A 17,538-nucleotide genomic window follows, 5' to 3' on the forward strand; every position below is an offset into this window, starting at 1 on the left:
AAGAGAACCAGGAAAAAAAAAAAAAAGGCGCCTAGAAGGCATCTGAATACTAAATTCACTCTCAGATGCATCTGGACCCTGAGGAGTTCACAGTCTATGCTGAGTTCATGAAAAAATAGGTAGACTAATGGGAAATTTCTCTGTGACCTATTTTTTTTCTTTAAAAATTATAATCCCGTTTCCTTCATTACTCTTAATCTGAGAGCTTCAGAAACATTTTTCTGGATTTTCTACTTATTGCATTTTAAATAACTTGTTCATAGTGTTTGCTTGTGTGGACGCCTAGTGGGGTTTCTGGACCTCAGTCTCGGCCCCTTTCTTCCCTGTCTTAGTTTGGGTCCTCTCTAAAACCAATTCTGGGGCTTCCCTGGTGGCTCAGTGGTTAAGAATCCACCTGTCAATGCAGGGGACACGGGTTTGAGCCCTGGTCTGGGAAGATCCCACGTGCCATGGAGCAACTCAGCCCATGCGCCACAACTACTGAGCCCGCATGCCACAACTACTGAAGCCTGCGCACCTAGAGCCCGTGCTCCGCAACAAGAGAAGCCACCACAATGAGAAGCCAGCGCACCGCAACAAAGAGTAGCCCCCGCTCGCCGCAACTAGAGAAAGCCTGCGCGCAGCAACAAAAACCCAACACAGCCAAAAATAAATAAATAAGTAACTTTTAAAAATAAATAAATAAAACCAATTCTGAGATAAAGACTTGGGTACAGGTAGTTGATCTGGGAGTTCATCTCAAGAAGTATAAATTGGAAGAGAGAGGGACACAGAGGAGGGAGAAAAGCCAATGACTGAGGTGTTAATAGGCAGATTCCACCAGGGCCAACTGGGGCTCCGTCCTGGTGGAGACTCTGAAGAACTGTGAAGAAAGCTCCTCGGAATTGTCCCAAGAGGCAGGGAAATGAGGGGATTTCCACCAACTCCTGTCTCTTCTGGGTTGAGGGTTGCCTTGGGGGCATTAAATCCTGCACTTCACGGCTAGCTACTCTAAACACAGGCTAAGAAAACTCCCAGGGCCTGGAAAGAGCCCTCAGGCAGGAAGCAGGGTGTCAGATGGAGGCCCTGGAGATGGTACATGTGTGAACGGGCACAGGAGCTGTGGTCCGGTCTGCCCACTCAGAGGTCCCGGAGGGCTGAGGGCAGGGCCTGGCCTCACAGCCTTTGCCTCTAACAAGGCCCAAAGGACTGTCTTATCTACGGTAAGATAAGATAAGGGGTCTGTCTTATCCAGCCAGGCCCCTTTCCCCAGCAACCCTGCAGAACAGGGCGCAATGGCATCTTTTCACACCTCCAGCCTCTGAGGCAAACATTCATCCCTTTTTCGGTTTTGTGGGGGAGGGGTGTTTGTCTGCTTTGTCTTTGTTTATTTCTACTACTAATAGGTTAAAAACAGTACTCTTGAGGGCATGACAAGTTGTGTAAAAGCCTTAAAATTCTTCTTGAGACGGTTTTCCTATTGTTCCCTGGAACCCATGAGTCAGGCTTGTTTTGCTGGGGATCCTGTCTTGCCCCTGTGCTGGTCCCCCTCTTCCTTCCCACCTGAGATCCAGTCCCTCCCAACCTCCCGGCCACCTTGACTTCAAGGGACCATGAGAACCCCTGCCTCACCCACATTCATGTGTTTTTCCTTATACCTCACCCTGGAGGAGGAAAAGCAGAGTGAATATAGGGAGTCCACAGAGTAAGATTCGTTCTGATTCTGAAGGAAATCCAGGAGCGTAACTCAAGCCCATTGCTACACCTTCTTATCTCACAGGGGGAGATTGCCAGAGGTCACGCCCCACCAGGAAGAAACAAATGTCCCTACATTCCAAAAATTCCCCTTTTAAAAACTGGACATCCACATTTTGCTTCAAATGTCAAAATGAACTCATTATACTTGGCCAGACAAGATGAAAGTTTCCAGTAACACATTCTGTTCTTATTCTATAGCCTGAAACTGATTAGTAATATATAATGTAATGAACTTGAACAGCCCCAGAATATGCCACTGCCCCTGGAGAATTGCAGAACCTTCCTACGTTTGCCACCTTGTAAGGAGGAAAACTGCCCTTCAAGATCAAGTTCTGAAGGCAATGTTTTCACTTGTCAAACTGTGTTGGCCAAGAAAAACAACAATGAAAACCACCAAGCAGTCCAAAACACAACAGAGAAAAGTAACCCCCTCACGACAACGTAAGAGGTCAAACTGACGACAGCACATCAAAGTCAAATTCCAGTTCTCAATAGCTAGAAAAAAAGTGGTTTGGTAATAACAAGTTCATGGCCTATATTTTATTTCCCAACCATGCATCAAGATTCGCACTTCCTTAAGTCAGAAGGAGAAAGACAAATACCATATGATATCACTTATATGTGAATCTAAAATATGACGCAAATGAACCTATCTATGAAACAGAAACAGAATCATGGACATAGAGAACAGACTGGTGGTTGCCAAGTGGGAAAGGGTTTGGGGAGGGATGGAGCAGGAGGCTGGGGTTAGCAGATGTAAGCTTTTATATACAGGATGGATAAACATCAAGGTCCTACTGTATAGCACAGAGAACTATATTCAATACCCTATGATAAACCATACTGGAAAAGAATATTAAAAAAAGAATGTATATATATGTATAACTGAATCACTTTGCTGTACAGCAGTAATTAACACAACATTGTAAACCAACTACACTTCAATTAAAAAATAAATTTAAAAAACTAAGAAAAAGAAAGATTTGCACTTCCTAAATCTAAGGTGTGTAGGTCGCTATTCAATTATGAAATCTAACCTCTCAGTGACACTTTCATGGTTAATTCCAGCAAAAAGGAGAAAATACAGATCCCACTACTGGGGCATAAAATATGATTCTTATAAGATAAAACATGCTTGTTAAAGCACGTGCTGCTCCAACACAAGGAAAAAGAAACATCCTCAGTCTGACATAATGTATATTGCGTTCCCTGCTTCTAGACTTTTCTAGAGTATTTTCTACAGGATTATATACAGTATTTTCTAGAGGAGCAGAAGTTAGGAGTCGGTCTGTTTTAATAATGAGTGTTTACTAAAGTTCACTTTATTTTATTAAATAAAAACTTACTTAAAAACCACCAGCCTGGGGCTTCCCTGGTGGCGCAGTGGTTGAGAATCTGCCTGCCAATGCAGGGGACATGGGTTCGAGCCCTGGTCTGGGAAGATCCCACATGCCGCAGAGCAACTAAGCCCGTGAGCCACAACTACTGAGCCTGCGCATCTGGAGCCTGTGCTCCGTAACAAGAGAGGTTGCGACAGTGAGAGGCCCGCGCACCGCGATGAAGAGTGGCCCCCGCTCGCTGCAACTGGAGAAAGCCCTCGCACAGAAACGAAGACCCAACACAGCCAAAAATAAATAAATAAATAAATAAATACATTTATTTAAAAAAAAAAAAAAAAAAAAACCACCAGCCTGAAGAGGTCTAAAAACAAAGTAGTCAACTCATTCAAACCTCACGGCAATCCTATGAGGTGAGCACTAGTATCATCTCACTTTATAAATGTGGAAACTGCAAGAGAGAGCAGTGAAGTCTGTGGCTCAGGGTCACATAGAGAGTAAGCAGTGCATCAGGACATGAACTGGGGTGGGCTGACCCTAGGACCCACACTCTCAGCCACCTACGAGGAGCATCCCACCCAGGAAGGAGGTGGGTGGGCACAGTCTTCATGAAGATGTTTACCATGGCTCATGTCTGTCAGCAACCAGCAAATTACTAAATTGTTCCTATGCTGGTGTTTTTTTAATTCATCTATCTTAATTAGGGATTTTTCGATACATCAAAAGGGTACTTTTAAAAGGTAGGTTTTTAAAAAAAATAGCCTTAAGGGAAAAAGAGCAAATCCACAAGGCACTGGTATGTTCAGTAAACATCATTTAATGGGTTAAAATTCCCAGCTAACTACAGAAATCCTCAGTTTAAAAAGTGGTATGACAGGTAAATCCTAGTCATTATAGGCAAAATCTCTACTGAATTAATGCTAGAAGGATAAGATTAATTCATAGTTGAAACTGGGGTTATGGAGTCTTTCACACCATGACGGATCTCCCTGAATTATCTCAGATGCAAACTGACGGTGCAAATATTCTCAGGAGAGGCCTGATTTAACAAAACATATGGGCAGAAGAGGTGGAAAACCCTTCTATCACCAAACTGAAGATAGCACGTTCATTGGAAGGAATCTCAGTATCATTTGATTTCTAGTCTGAGGGATGCATTTCCCTTTTGTATTGCTTATGTATCCCAAACACCAAGAACAGTACCTGGCACATAGAAGGTACTCAAGAAATATTTGTTGAAGGAATAGGGTGAAATATATGGGAGGCATTGCCTGGTCTGAAGGAGGAAAAAAGAAGGTGCATTAATTTTCTACTGCTGTTTAACAAATTACCACAAACTTAGTGGCATAAAACAACACCATTTATTATCTTGTAGATCTTTACGTCAGGAGTCTGGGCATGATGCGGCCAGGTTCTCTGCCCAGGGTCAAGACTGCAATCAAGGTAATCACCAAATGCCTGGGAAGACCCACTTCTGAGTTTGCACATCTTGTTAGCAGAAACCAGATCCTTATGGTTGCAGGACTGAGGTTCCTGCTTTTTTTGCTGGCTGTTGGCTGGGGCCTCTCTCAGTTTCTAGAACCCACTCTTAGGTCCTTGCCACATGGCCATCACCACAGGCAGCTTTCCCTTTCAAGATCAGCAGGAAAATTTCTCATGTTTCAAATCTCTTCCTTGGGGTAGGGCTCAGTCACTTTTAAGAGCTCCCTTAATTAGGAGAGGTCCCTCAGGATAGTCTCCCTTTTGAGCAGCTGACTTGGGACCTTAAACGCATCTGCAAAATCCCTTCATCTTTGTCACATGATGCCACTTTATCACGGAAGTGACATCTATCATATTTCTAGTGCTGTCCACAGTCAAAAGAGAGGGCCATGTACACCAGGAGGGAAGCATTGTGGGGACCATCTTAGCCTACCACAGGAGGACAGGTCTGAGTCAGGTACCCTCGTGGACCAGCTGGCCAAACAAGGACAAAAACTATGGTAGTCAGTGTCCACAGAGTCAGAATTCCCAGGAAAGAGAATGCTATAAAAACATCTCTGCCATACACATGTTCATGGTAGCATTATTCACAAAAGCATAAGGGTGGAAGCAACCCAAGTGTCCACTGATGGATGAATGGATAAACAAAATGTGATACCCATACAATGGAATATTATTCAGCCTTTAAAAGAAAGGAAATTCTGACACATGCTGCAACATGGATGAACCCTGAAGACATTCTGCTAAGTGAAATAAGCCAGTCACAAAAGGACAAATACGGTATGATTCCACTTATATGAGGTACCAAGGGTAGTCAAGTTCATAGAGATAGAAAGTAGAATGGGGAGTTAGTGTTTAATGAGTACAGAGGGCCAGTTCTGCAAGATAAAAAAGAGTTCTGGAGATTGATTTCACAACCATGTGAATCTGTTTAACACTACTGAACTGTACACTTAAAAATGGCTAATATGTTAAATTTTATGTTATGTGTACTTTACCACAGCCAAAAATAATAATAAAAGATACCTTTGCCAATGATACTACTTAGAACTATTTTTTACCTCATTTAATAAGACGGGTATGGGTGTCTGCCTCGTGACAGGCACTGTGCTGGGTGTCGAGGGACACAAATATTAATGTAACAGGTTTCACAGCGATTAGTGAACTGAAACTGAAGTTTGTTTTTAAAATAATCATTATTATATCAGAAATAACCACAGAGGATATATGTATATGTATGACTGATTCACTTTGCTGTACAGCAGAAACTAACACAACATTGTAAATCAACTATACTCCAATAAAAAATTAATTAAAAAAAGAAATAACCACAGAAACAATGATCCAAACTAATTTTTCCTCATTCCAGATGAAATGCCCCAACTCACCTGCCCCAGATCCAAGGTGACGTTGACTTTGTTGTATCGCGTGCCTGAGGAGAGAGGAGGGCTTTGCCACCAAAGTTCGGATCCATCAATTGCGTTGGTGATGGGGTGTGCTTTCCTGGGGTCCTCGGAATTGCAATAGTCACAGAACTGGCCCTGAAATAATAAAGCTCTTGTTTTATTGTCAAGTAGTTTTTTCTTATCAATTTAGTAGAAGAGGTAATCGAAACAAAGACTGTTTTCTATAGCTTAGAGAATTCAGCTATGGAATTTCATCATAATGTTTTCTGAAGACAGTAGTAAGGCTTTCTCTTTTTTCATTCAGTCTTAAACCATATCACCTGTTTATACCTCTGTTTATCGTGTTTCTAGGATACACATTATATTCATCTTCCATCAGTTAGAGCTACGTTTTTCTTGTCTGGTATGACACTTTAAGAAGAGCCTGTTGTGCCTGGGATGCACTGATGTTCTCCTTCAGCAAATCCTTTCTACTCTTTACATCCTCCTCTGCAAGCTCTGTGTCAAGCCCTGGGATACAAAGAGGATCCCTGCTCACAGCCCCAGTGGAGGCGATAAGCATACAAGTAACCATAAAGGAAGTAGGTTTGGCAAGAGTATAGAGTGCTGGGTCTGAGGCAGGGTGGAAGAGGTGGGATTTCAGCTGCCTGTGAGGATGGAGAGGAGGTTGGTAAGTGTCAGTGAGCAGTCAACAAGGAAGGTGTTCCAGGTGGAGGAACGAGCACCAGCAAAGGCACAGAGACCAGCTGGTCCATTTGAACAAGAGCATAAGTAATGGAAAACTACACTTGAAAGGTAAGTGGGGGAGATGTGGCGGGGCTGTGGATACCGGAGTGAGAAGTCGGCAGTTAATTTAGTAGGTAAGTGGGAATCCATTTTTACCTGGAGTGGTATTTATTTGATATTATAATCTCTACTGAATTCTGATTCTACTGATATCATCTCATCTTCTTACTGAATTACTCTTTTTTAGTAGGCAGATTCTCTTGATTCTATTTTGTTTTGTTTTATTTTGTTTTGTTTTTGTAATGAATTTTAGCACCATTACCACTCAAAAAGCTGAACATAGGCCTTTCTTATATACTGAATATACTTTTAACTGGTTCAAAGCCTAGTGCTTACCCAGTAGTGGATGTCACATACTGAACTGCTTTGCTCCCCAATTAAATGACCTAAGGGCATAACTACCACATAGGAGAGGGATAGAGAAGCAAACTTAGACCCGCAGCCCCTCCAGAAATGTGCTGTGACAAAAGGGTAACTCTGCCCCAGACAAGCATCTTGGAAGTTAATTTTTAAATGCTCAAGGATAAATTCGATCCTGGTGTGGAACTAAATGAGTGGCCGAATGTTTTCATCAAGTGTGTTACAGAGGGTTCTTTCATATGTGGTGATATATTATGTACAACTTTATCTTTTGACCCTTCATGAAGATACTTCTGTAACTCAGAAGCAGCACCGTGGGGTATGCAGTCCCATTAGTTCACGAGCCCAGAGGCCACATGTGTCTTGCGCCTTCCCTATATCACTTCAGCCTAGAATGTCATAGAAGCCCAATAAAGGAATAAACCCCTCAGGGTTTTTCAAAAAATTGTTTGAGTCCTTTCTATAAAATTTTATTATTATAATAAGTATAATTAATAACTATTTAAGCTAGGACATATTAACATTTATGAGTATTTTTGCCCTTTGATGATTTTTATTTTTCCCATTTTCTCCCTAGAAATCATTTTACCAGTTTAACTATTTGGTGAGGGAATTAAATTATTATTTCTTGAAGTTTAGAAGATTTACATGTGATAGAAGCAAATTTCCTCCAAGGATGTGGATGCTTATAATCTACATTCATCTGCATCTCCAGAGTATAGATATGAGGAATGGAGATGTTCCTTTTTTGTTGTTATAGATGAATTAAGGACTTACCATTAGAAATAAAAGTTTAAAATCTCTCAGTGGAAAATAAAGGTGAATACCTTTAAGAATTTGGAGCAAGGAATGAGTTCTTAAACAAGATTCAGAAAGCATTGACCACAAAGTAAGAGACAGATTTGACTACATTAAAATTAAGAACATTGGGTCCATCAACAGATGAATGGATAAAGATGTGGTATATATATATATATACACAATGGAATACTACTCAGCCATAAAAAAAGAGTGAAATAATGCCATTTGCAGCAACATGGATGGACCTAGAGATTATCATACTAAATGAAGAAGTCAGACAGAGAAAGACAAATATGATATCACTTACACATGGAATCTAAAAAAATGATACAACTGAACTTACTTACAACACAGAAATAGACTCACAGACATAGAAAACAAACTTATGGTTAACAAAGGGGAAGGGGGAGAGAGATAAATTGGAAATTTGGGCAGATACACACTACTATATATAAAATAGATAAACAACAGGGACCTACTGTAGAACACAGGAAACTATATTCAGTATCTTATAATAACCTATAATGGATAAGAATCTGAAAAAATATGTATATATGTATAATTGAATCACCTTGCTGTACACCCGAAACATTGTAAATCAACTATATTTCAATTATTTTTTAAAAAAGAAATTAATGTTAAACAATAAAATCATTTCTCTCCCCCCAAAAATTGATTAATTAATTTTAAAAAATTAAGAACACTGGTTCATCAAAGGCACCTTCAAGAAGTAGAAAGAGAAAAAACCACAGTTACAGAAAGATAGAGACGATGAAAAGGCAGAGGGCTATATACCAGATGAAGGAACAAGAAAAAACCCCAGAAAAACAACTAAATGAAGTGGAGATAGGCAACCTTCCAGAGAAAGAATTCAGAATAATGATAGTGAAGATGATCCAGGACCTCGGAATAAGAATGGAGGCAAAGATTGAGAAGATGCAAGAAATGATTAACAAAGACCTAGAAGAATTAAAGAACAAACAAACAGAGATGACCAATACAATAACTGAAATGAAAACTACACTAGAAGGAATCAATAGCAGAATAACTGAGGCAGAAGAACGGATAAGTGACCTGGAAGACAGAATGGTGGAATTCACTGCTGCGGAACAGACTAAAGAAAAAAGAATGAAAAGAAATGAAGACAGCCTAAGAGACCTCTGGGACAACATTAAAAGCAACAACATTCGCATTATAGGGGTCCCAGAAGGAGAAGAGAGAGAGAAAGGACCAGAGAAAATATTTGAAGAGATTATAGTCGAAAACTTCCCTAACATGGGAAAGGAGATAGCCACCCAAGTCCAGGAAGCGCAGAGAGTCCCATACAGAATAAACCCAAGGAGAAACACGCCGAGACACATAGTAATCAAAGTGGCAAAAATTAAAGACAAAGAAAAATTATTGAAAGCAGCAAGGGAAAAACGACAAATAACATACAAGGGAACTCCCATAAGGTTAACAGCTGATTTCTCAGCAGAAACTCTGCAAGCCAGAAGGGAGTGGCATGATATACTTAAAGTGATGAAAGGGAAGAACCTACAACCAAGATTACTCTATCCGGCAAGGATCTCATTTAGATTTGATGGAGAAATCAAAAGCTTTACAGACAAGCAAAAGCTACGAGAATTCAGCACCACCAAACCAGCTCTACAACAAATGCTAAAGGAAATTCTCTAAGTGGGAAACACAAGAGAAGAAAAGGACCTACAAAAACAAACCCAAAACAATTAAGAAAATGGTCATAGGAACATACATATCGATAATTACCTTAAACGTGAATGGATTAAACGCCCCAACCAAAAGACATAGACTGGCTGAATGGATACAAAAACAGGACCCATATATATGCTGTCTACAAGAGACCCACTTTAGACCTAGGGACACATACAGACTGAAAGTTAGGGGATGGAAAAAGATATTCCATGCAAATGGAAATCAAAAGAAAGCTGGAGTAGCTATACTCATATCAGATAAAATAGACTTTAAAATAAAGAATGTTACAAGAGGCAAGGAAGGACACTACATAATGATCCAGGGATCAATCCAAGAAGAAGATATAACAATTATAAATATATATGCACCCAACATAGGAGCACCTCAATACATAAGGCAACTGCTAACAGCTATAAAAGAGGAAATCGACAGTAACACAATAATAGTGGGGGACTTTAACACTTCACTTACACCAATGGACAGATCATCCAAAATGAAAATAAATAAGGAAACAGAAGCTTTAAATGACACAATAGACCAGATAGATTTAATTGATATATATAGGACATTCCATCCAAAAACAGCAGATTACACATTCTTCTCAAGTGCGCACGGAACATTCTCCAGGATAGATCACATCTTGGGTCACAAATCAAGCCTCAGTAAATTTAAGAAAATTGAAATCATACCAAGCATCTTTTCTGACCACAACGCTATGAGATTAGAAATGAATTACAGGGAAAAAAACGTAAAAAAGACAAACACATGGAGGTTAAACAATACGTTACTAAATAACCAAAAGATCACTGAAGAAATCAAAGAGGAAATAAAAAAATACCTAGAGACAAATGACAATGAAAACACGACGACCCAAAACCTATGGGATGCAGCAAAAGCGGTTCTAAGAGGGAAGTTTATAGCTATACAAGCCTACCTAAAGAAACAAGAAAAATCTCAAGTAAACAATCTAACCTTACACCTAAAGAAACTAGAGAAAGAAGAACAAACAAAACCCAAAGTTAGCAGAAGGAAAGAAATCATAAAGATCAGAGCAGAAATAAATGAGATAGAAACAAAGAAAACAATAGCAAAGATCAATAAAACTAAAAGTTGGTTCTTTGAGAAGATAAACAAAATTGATAAGCCATTAGCCAGACTCATCAAGAAAAAGAGGGAGAGGACTCAAATCAATAAAATCAGAAATGAAAAAGGAGAAGTTACAACAGACACTGCAGAAATACAAAGCATCGTAAGAGACTACTACAAGCAACTCTATGCCAATAAAATGGACAACCTGGTAGAAATGGACAAATTCTTAGAAAGGTATAACCTTCCAAGAGTGAACCAGGAAGCAATAGAAAATATGAACAGACCAATCCCAGGTAATGAAATTGAAACTGTGATTAAATATCTTCCAACAAACAAAAGCCCAGGACCAGATGGCTTCACAGGTGAATTCTATCAAACATTTAGAGAAGAGCTAACACCCATCCTTCTAAAACTCTTCCAAAAAATTGCAGAGGAAGGAACACTCCCAAACTCATTCTATGAGGCCACCATCACCCTGATACCAAAACCAGACAAAGACACTACAAAAAAAGAAAATTACAGACCAATATCACTGATGAATATAGATGCAAAAATCCTCAACAAAATACTAGCAAACAGAATCCAACAACACATTAAAAGGATCATACACCACGATCAAGTGGGATTTATCCCAGGGATGCAAGGATTCTTCAATATACGCAAATCAATCAATGTGATACACCATATTAACAAACTGAAGAATAAAAACCATATGATCATCTCAATAGATGCAGAAAAAGCTTTTGACAAAATTCAACACCCATTTATGATAAAAACTCTCCAGAAAGTGGGCATAGAGGGAACCTACCTCAACATAATAAAGGCCATATATGACAAACCCACAGCAAACATCATTCTCAATGGTGAAAAACTGAAAGCATTTCCTCTAAGATCAGGAACGAGACAAGGATGTCCACTCTCACCACTATTATTCAACATAGTTCTGGAAGTCCTAGCCACGGCAATCAGAGAAGAAAAAGAAATAAAAGGAATACGAATTGGAAAAGAGGAAGTAAAACTGTCACTGTTTGCGGATGACATGATACTATACATAGAGAATCCTAAAACTGCCACCAGAAAACTGCTAGAGCTAATTAATGAATATGGTAAAGTTGCAGGATACAAAATTAATGCACAGAAATCTCTTGCATTCCTATACACTAATGATGAAAAATCTGAAAGAGAAATTATGGAAACACTCCCATTTACCATTGCAACACAAAGAATAAAATACCTAGGAATAAACCTACCTAGGGAGACAAAAGACCTGTATGCAGAAAACTATAAGACACTGATGAAAGAAATTAAAGATGATACCAACAGATGGAGAGATATACCATGTTCTTGGATTGGAAGAATCAACATTGTGAAAATGAGTATACTACCCAAAGCAATCTACAGATTCAATGCAATCCCTATCAAATTACCAATGGCATTTTTTACGGAGCTAGAACAAATCATCTTAAAATTTGTATGGAGACACAAAAGACCCCGAATAGCCAAAGCAGTCTTGAGGCAAAAAAATGGAGCTGGAGGAATCAGACTCCCTGACTTCAGACTATACTACAAAGCTACAGTAATCAAGACAATATGGTACTGGCACAAAAACAGAAACATAGATCAATGGAACAAGATAGAAAGCCCAGAGATTAACCCACGCACCTATGGTCAACTAATCTATGACAAAGGAGGCAAAGATATACAATGGAGAAAAGACAGTCTCTTCAATAAGTGGTGCTGGGAAAACTGGACAGCTACATGTAAAAGAATGAAATTAGAATACTCCCTAACACCATACACAAAAATAAACTCAAAATGGATTAGAGACCTAAATATAAGACTGGACACTATAAAACTCTTAGAGGAAAACATAGGAAGAACACTCTTTGACATAAATCACAGCAAGATCTTTTTTGATCCACCTCCTAGAGTAATGGAAATAAAAACAAAAATAAACAAGTGGGACCTAATTAAACTTCAAAGCTTTTGCACAGCAAAGGAAACCATAAACAAGACGAAAAGACAACCCTCAGAATGGGAGAAAATATTTGCAAATGAATCAACGGACAAAGGATTAATCTCCAAAATATATAAACAGCTCATTCAGCTCAATATCAAAGAAACAAACACCCCAATCCAAAAATGGGCAGAAGACCTAAATAGACATTTCTCCAAAGAAGACATACAGACGGCCACGAAGCACATGAAAAGCTGCTCAACATCACTAATTATTAGAGAAATGCAAATCAAAACTACAATGAGGTATCACCTCACTCCTGTTAGAATGAGGATCATCAGAAAATCTACAAACAACAAATGCTGGAGAGGGTGTGGAGAAAAGGGAACCCTCTTGCACTGTTGGTGGGAATGTAAATTGATACAGCCACTCTGGAGAACAATATGGAGGTTCCTTAAAAAACTAAAAATAGAATTACCATATGACCCAGCAATCCCACTACTGGGCATATACCCAGAGAAAACCGTAATTCAAAAAGACACATGCACCCGAATGTTCATTGCAGCACTATTTACAATAGCCAGGTCATGGAAGCAACCTAAATGCCCATCAACAGACGAATGGATAAAGAAGTAGTGGTACATATATACAATGGAATATTACTCAGCCATAAAAAGGAACGAAATTGAGTCATTTGTTGAGACATGGATGGATCTAGAGACTGTCATACAGAGTGAAGTAAGTCAGAAAGAGAAAAACAAATATCGTATATTAATGCATGTATGTGGAACCTAGAAAAATGGTACAGATGAGCCAGTTTGCAGGGCAGAAGTTGAGACACAGATGTAGAGAATGGACATATGGACACCAAGGGGGGAAAACTGCGGTGGGGTGGGGATGGTGGTGTGCTGAATTGGGCGATTGGGATTGACATGTATACACTGATATGTATAAAATTGATGCCTAATAAGAACCTGCAGTATAAAAAAACAAACAAAACAACTAATACTAAACTTTCATTGGGTTATTTGTATGGAAATATGTTAATATAAATGTTTCAGACATTACATGAAATTCCTAAAAATCTTATATTTGTATGGAAATATGTATGGAAATATGTTAATATAAATGTTTCAGACATTACATGAAATTTCTAAAAATCTTATATGTTCTGGTATAATGTTATAAGTAATAATCCTAGTTATTACTTTAAAATGTATATCTCAGAAATAACTAATTTTCTTGTCAACTGCATTATTATGAACTTTCATCAAATCTTTTACCGTGGTCATTTTTAAGTCTTTTGTCATTTACAGACAGTTCTGGGTGTACTCTGATGATTTTGCAAATATGTTCCTATAAAAGGGTTTCATCTTCAAGAAATTCATGGAAAAGACTCTGACAAGTACAGGTTTCTGGTAACTGACTGTACTGCTGAACTGAATGAATAAGCATTTTCAGAACTCTGATGAAAAACTGATGAACTCATAAAAGTGCTAACAAAAGATCAAGATGAAAAAAAACAATTAATTACATGGGACTGAGTGAACTGATGAGGATGAGTACAATTTTTGTGACTTTCTGTCTGAATTAAAAAAAAAAAAAAAAAAAATCCCACAAGGACTCAGAGGCAAAGAATATACCAATCAATTTTCACTGCAAAGTAAAGGAGCTGTTACAGTGGAGGATTACTGGACTGAATGTCAATATTATGACATAGTATGAGTGTGTTTCATGTTTGGTAATTGCAATCATTGTTGTTTTTGTTGTGGTCATCCATGTACAATGCTTGGTGTCAGTCTATTTATCTCTTGTAAAAATAAAATACAGTGTGTGTGTGTGAAAAAAAAAAAAAAAAAAAAAGAAGTACACACTACTATATATAAAAAAAAAAAAAAGAGTGTGATTCTTAAACTGTCTGATATCGGGTGATGTCAGACTCTGTCATGGCTGTGAGTTTAAGACTTATTCTCCAAAACAAACAGGAGGAATCATCCTGTCTTGTTGCTAACTCCAAACATACTTTTTTTTCCCTCATTAAGTCAGAATAGGAACCATTTAAATGCTCACTATGTGCCAAGGGGTTACATAGAGTGGCTCCTTTAACAACTCTAGGAAAGATTGCTGCAGAAGAAGTTGGGCTCAGAGAGGTGAAGTGACTTACCCAAAACCACACAGCCAGGAAGTGGAGTGGAATTTTAATACAGCCCAGCCATCCGGCAGACCACGTTTCTGGCTTCCCCAATCACATTCATCACTCCCACTTCTATACTAGGAGTGTTTCCTTGTTATACATTATCATACCACTGGTTTTCCTTTCCTCTTCCAATAATGGTAGAGTACCTTGTATTGTAATAACCCTTCTGCAAATAACAATACGCCCTGGACAAAACAACTATTTGAAGGCAATGGAGAGTTACCAAAAGCAGAAAGAAACAAAAGAGAAGTTGACTAGGTTTTTTCCTGAGAATATACCCCAATCTACTTAGCCCAGAGTGGTTAGAACTCAAGTAAAAAGCTTCACTTATACTGGATTGAAGAGTCAGAGGATGGAGTTTGAGGCTGCCAGAGGGTAGAAATCAAGGGAGAAATACTGGAAAGGAGGGAGCCACAAAATGTGAAACCTCAAAAATCTGCATGAAAACTACCTCAAATTCTTGTTGACTCCTGAACTGTGTGTGTGTGGGGAAGATCCTAAGATTCTCAGTAAAACGCAGTATTTGGGAAGTTGAAGAAATTGAGCAGTTTCAGCTTCTATTCATAACAGATGAGACTGAATTTGGATTTTAAACTGAACCAAGTCATCTGCTTGCTAGAACAAGAATCAACATTCTTCAAAGGAAGATAACTGAATCCAGAGGCTGTATAAGATATTATTTAAAATCTTCAATATACAATAAAAAATTATTAGACATTCAAAAAAAAAAAAAAAAAGAAGTAGAAAGAAAAATTAATAACTGAGTGATAGACACAATACACAAGTGGCAGATAATCCCCAATTATGGCTGCCATCAATTCCTTCTCTGAGTGTGTCTGCTGCTCCACCTATCAACAGGTGGAGGCTATTTACCCTGGAGGTTATTGTCTCCCCTGGAATCCAGACTGACTTTATTATTTGCCTTGCTGTAGCAGAAGCATCATTCTGGGATTTTCAAGCAGAGGCCTTAAGAGGACTGACAGATTCTACTTCCTTCCTCTTGGAAGACAGCCTCCAGGTAAGAAGTTCAACCACTCCCAATCACCACGCCATGAGAAAGCCCAAGCTAACCAAGTGGAGAGGACATATGGAAGAACACAGGGGCACCTGGCATGTTAGTGAAGCCCTGGACTGTCCAGTCTACCCTAGCCAGCTGCCGACTACAACTCAGTGAGTCACCCCAGCTGACAACACAAGGAGGAGAAGAACCGCCCAGCTGAGCCCAGTCATCCCACACAATTATAAGAAAAACATTGTTTTTGTTTTAAACCACTAAGTTTGGGGATGGTTTGTTCCACAAGAACCAATAACTGAACAAAGAGCACAAAATCAACAAGGAGTTCTCATCAGAAATACATAGCAAACTCCTACAAATCAATAAGGAAAGTATAAACAGTTCAATAGAAAAAATGAGCAAAAGAAAGAAAACGCATTTTACACAAGAGGAAACACATTTGTCAATAAACATTTGAAGAAATGTTCACCATTACCATCACTGGTGATCAGGGCAGACCACAGTGTAATACTGTTTTTTATACCCAATCAATAGGCCCAAATTTAAAGTTTGAGGATAATAAGAATTGGAAAGGTTGTGGTAGGAGTATGAATTGATGCAAAGATTTTGGGAACTATTTTGACATTACCTCCTAAAGTTGAAAATTCACATTTCCTATAACCCAAGAATTCTACCCTCGAGCTCACAACCTAAAAAGAAATTTTGCACAAACTTGATGCATCATGTTTAAGAATACACATGGCAGCACTGTTCACAAGAACAAAATCCTGGGAGTAACCTAATTACCCAGCCACAGGAGTGTGAACGAATCAACAGAGGTATAGTCACACAACAAATGAATACCTGAACAATGATGGGTAAATGAATATACACAACAACATGCAACAATACAGATGAATCTTAGCAATATAACATTCAACAATGATATACTTTTTATACAGTTAAGAACAACCAAAATGAAAAGCACTTACTTTTTAGGAATATGCATATAGATGTAATAAAAACTATATAGAAAGGAAAGCAAAGGAGAAATTAACAAAGGATTCAGGATGATGGTTACCCCAGATTGAGAGAAAAAGAGTGATGGGAGGTGGGGAAACCATATGGTTAGACATAAGTTATTGCTAAGGCCCTATTTTGAGTTTTGGTAGCAAGTTCATGGGTGCTTATTATACCATTTAAATTTATTTTTTTGGCTGCACTGCACGGCATGCGGAATCTCAGTTCCCCGACCAGGGATCGAACCCGCGCCCCCTGCTGTGGAAGGGTGGAGTCTTAACCGCTGGACCACCAGAGAAGTCCCTTGTTATACTATTTAAAATCCATCCATCTACATACACATTAAGGCTTATCATGCAAGGACCAATGACGAAAGCACGTCTTAAACTGAGGGTCACGAACAATCCATAATCTAATCTAACTCTGCCCCTGAGGTCAAATATTTTTTAAATAACCATAAATAAATAAAAGCAGGACAAAACCTGATAGAAGTCAGAGAAGAGGGGGACAGACAGAGAACAAAGAGGATTCTTACATCCTTGTGTTCAGTTATTCATCCATCCAGGCAACAAACCTGTACTGACCACGTACTCTGTATCAGAAGCTATTCCAGACAGAGATGAGAATATTGAAAGATAAACAAGACAAGGGACTCACGC

At 38.8% G+C, this 17,538-nt stretch overlaps 1 protein-coding gene across 1 annotated transcript in view; it reads right to left on the reverse strand.

The window, feature by feature from the left end:
• Positions 1-17,538, reverse strand: part of LAMA3 (laminin subunit alpha 3) — a 243,722-nt gene that overhangs the window by 210,469 nt on the left and 15,715 nt on the right. Inside the window, exon 2 of the mRNA XM_082418551.1 lies at positions 5,945-6,097. Coding sequence (XP_082274677.1) covers positions 5,945-6,097 — 153 coding nt within the window. The remainder of the gene's footprint in view (positions 1-5,944; positions 6,098-17,538) is intronic.

The sequence above is a fragment of the Balaenoptera physalus genome (assembly GCF_965194825.1).
Source record: "Balaenoptera physalus genome assembly, chromosome: 12".
Taxonomy (NCBI): Eukaryota; Metazoa; Chordata; class Mammalia; order Artiodactyla; family Balaenopteridae; genus Balaenoptera; species Balaenoptera physalus.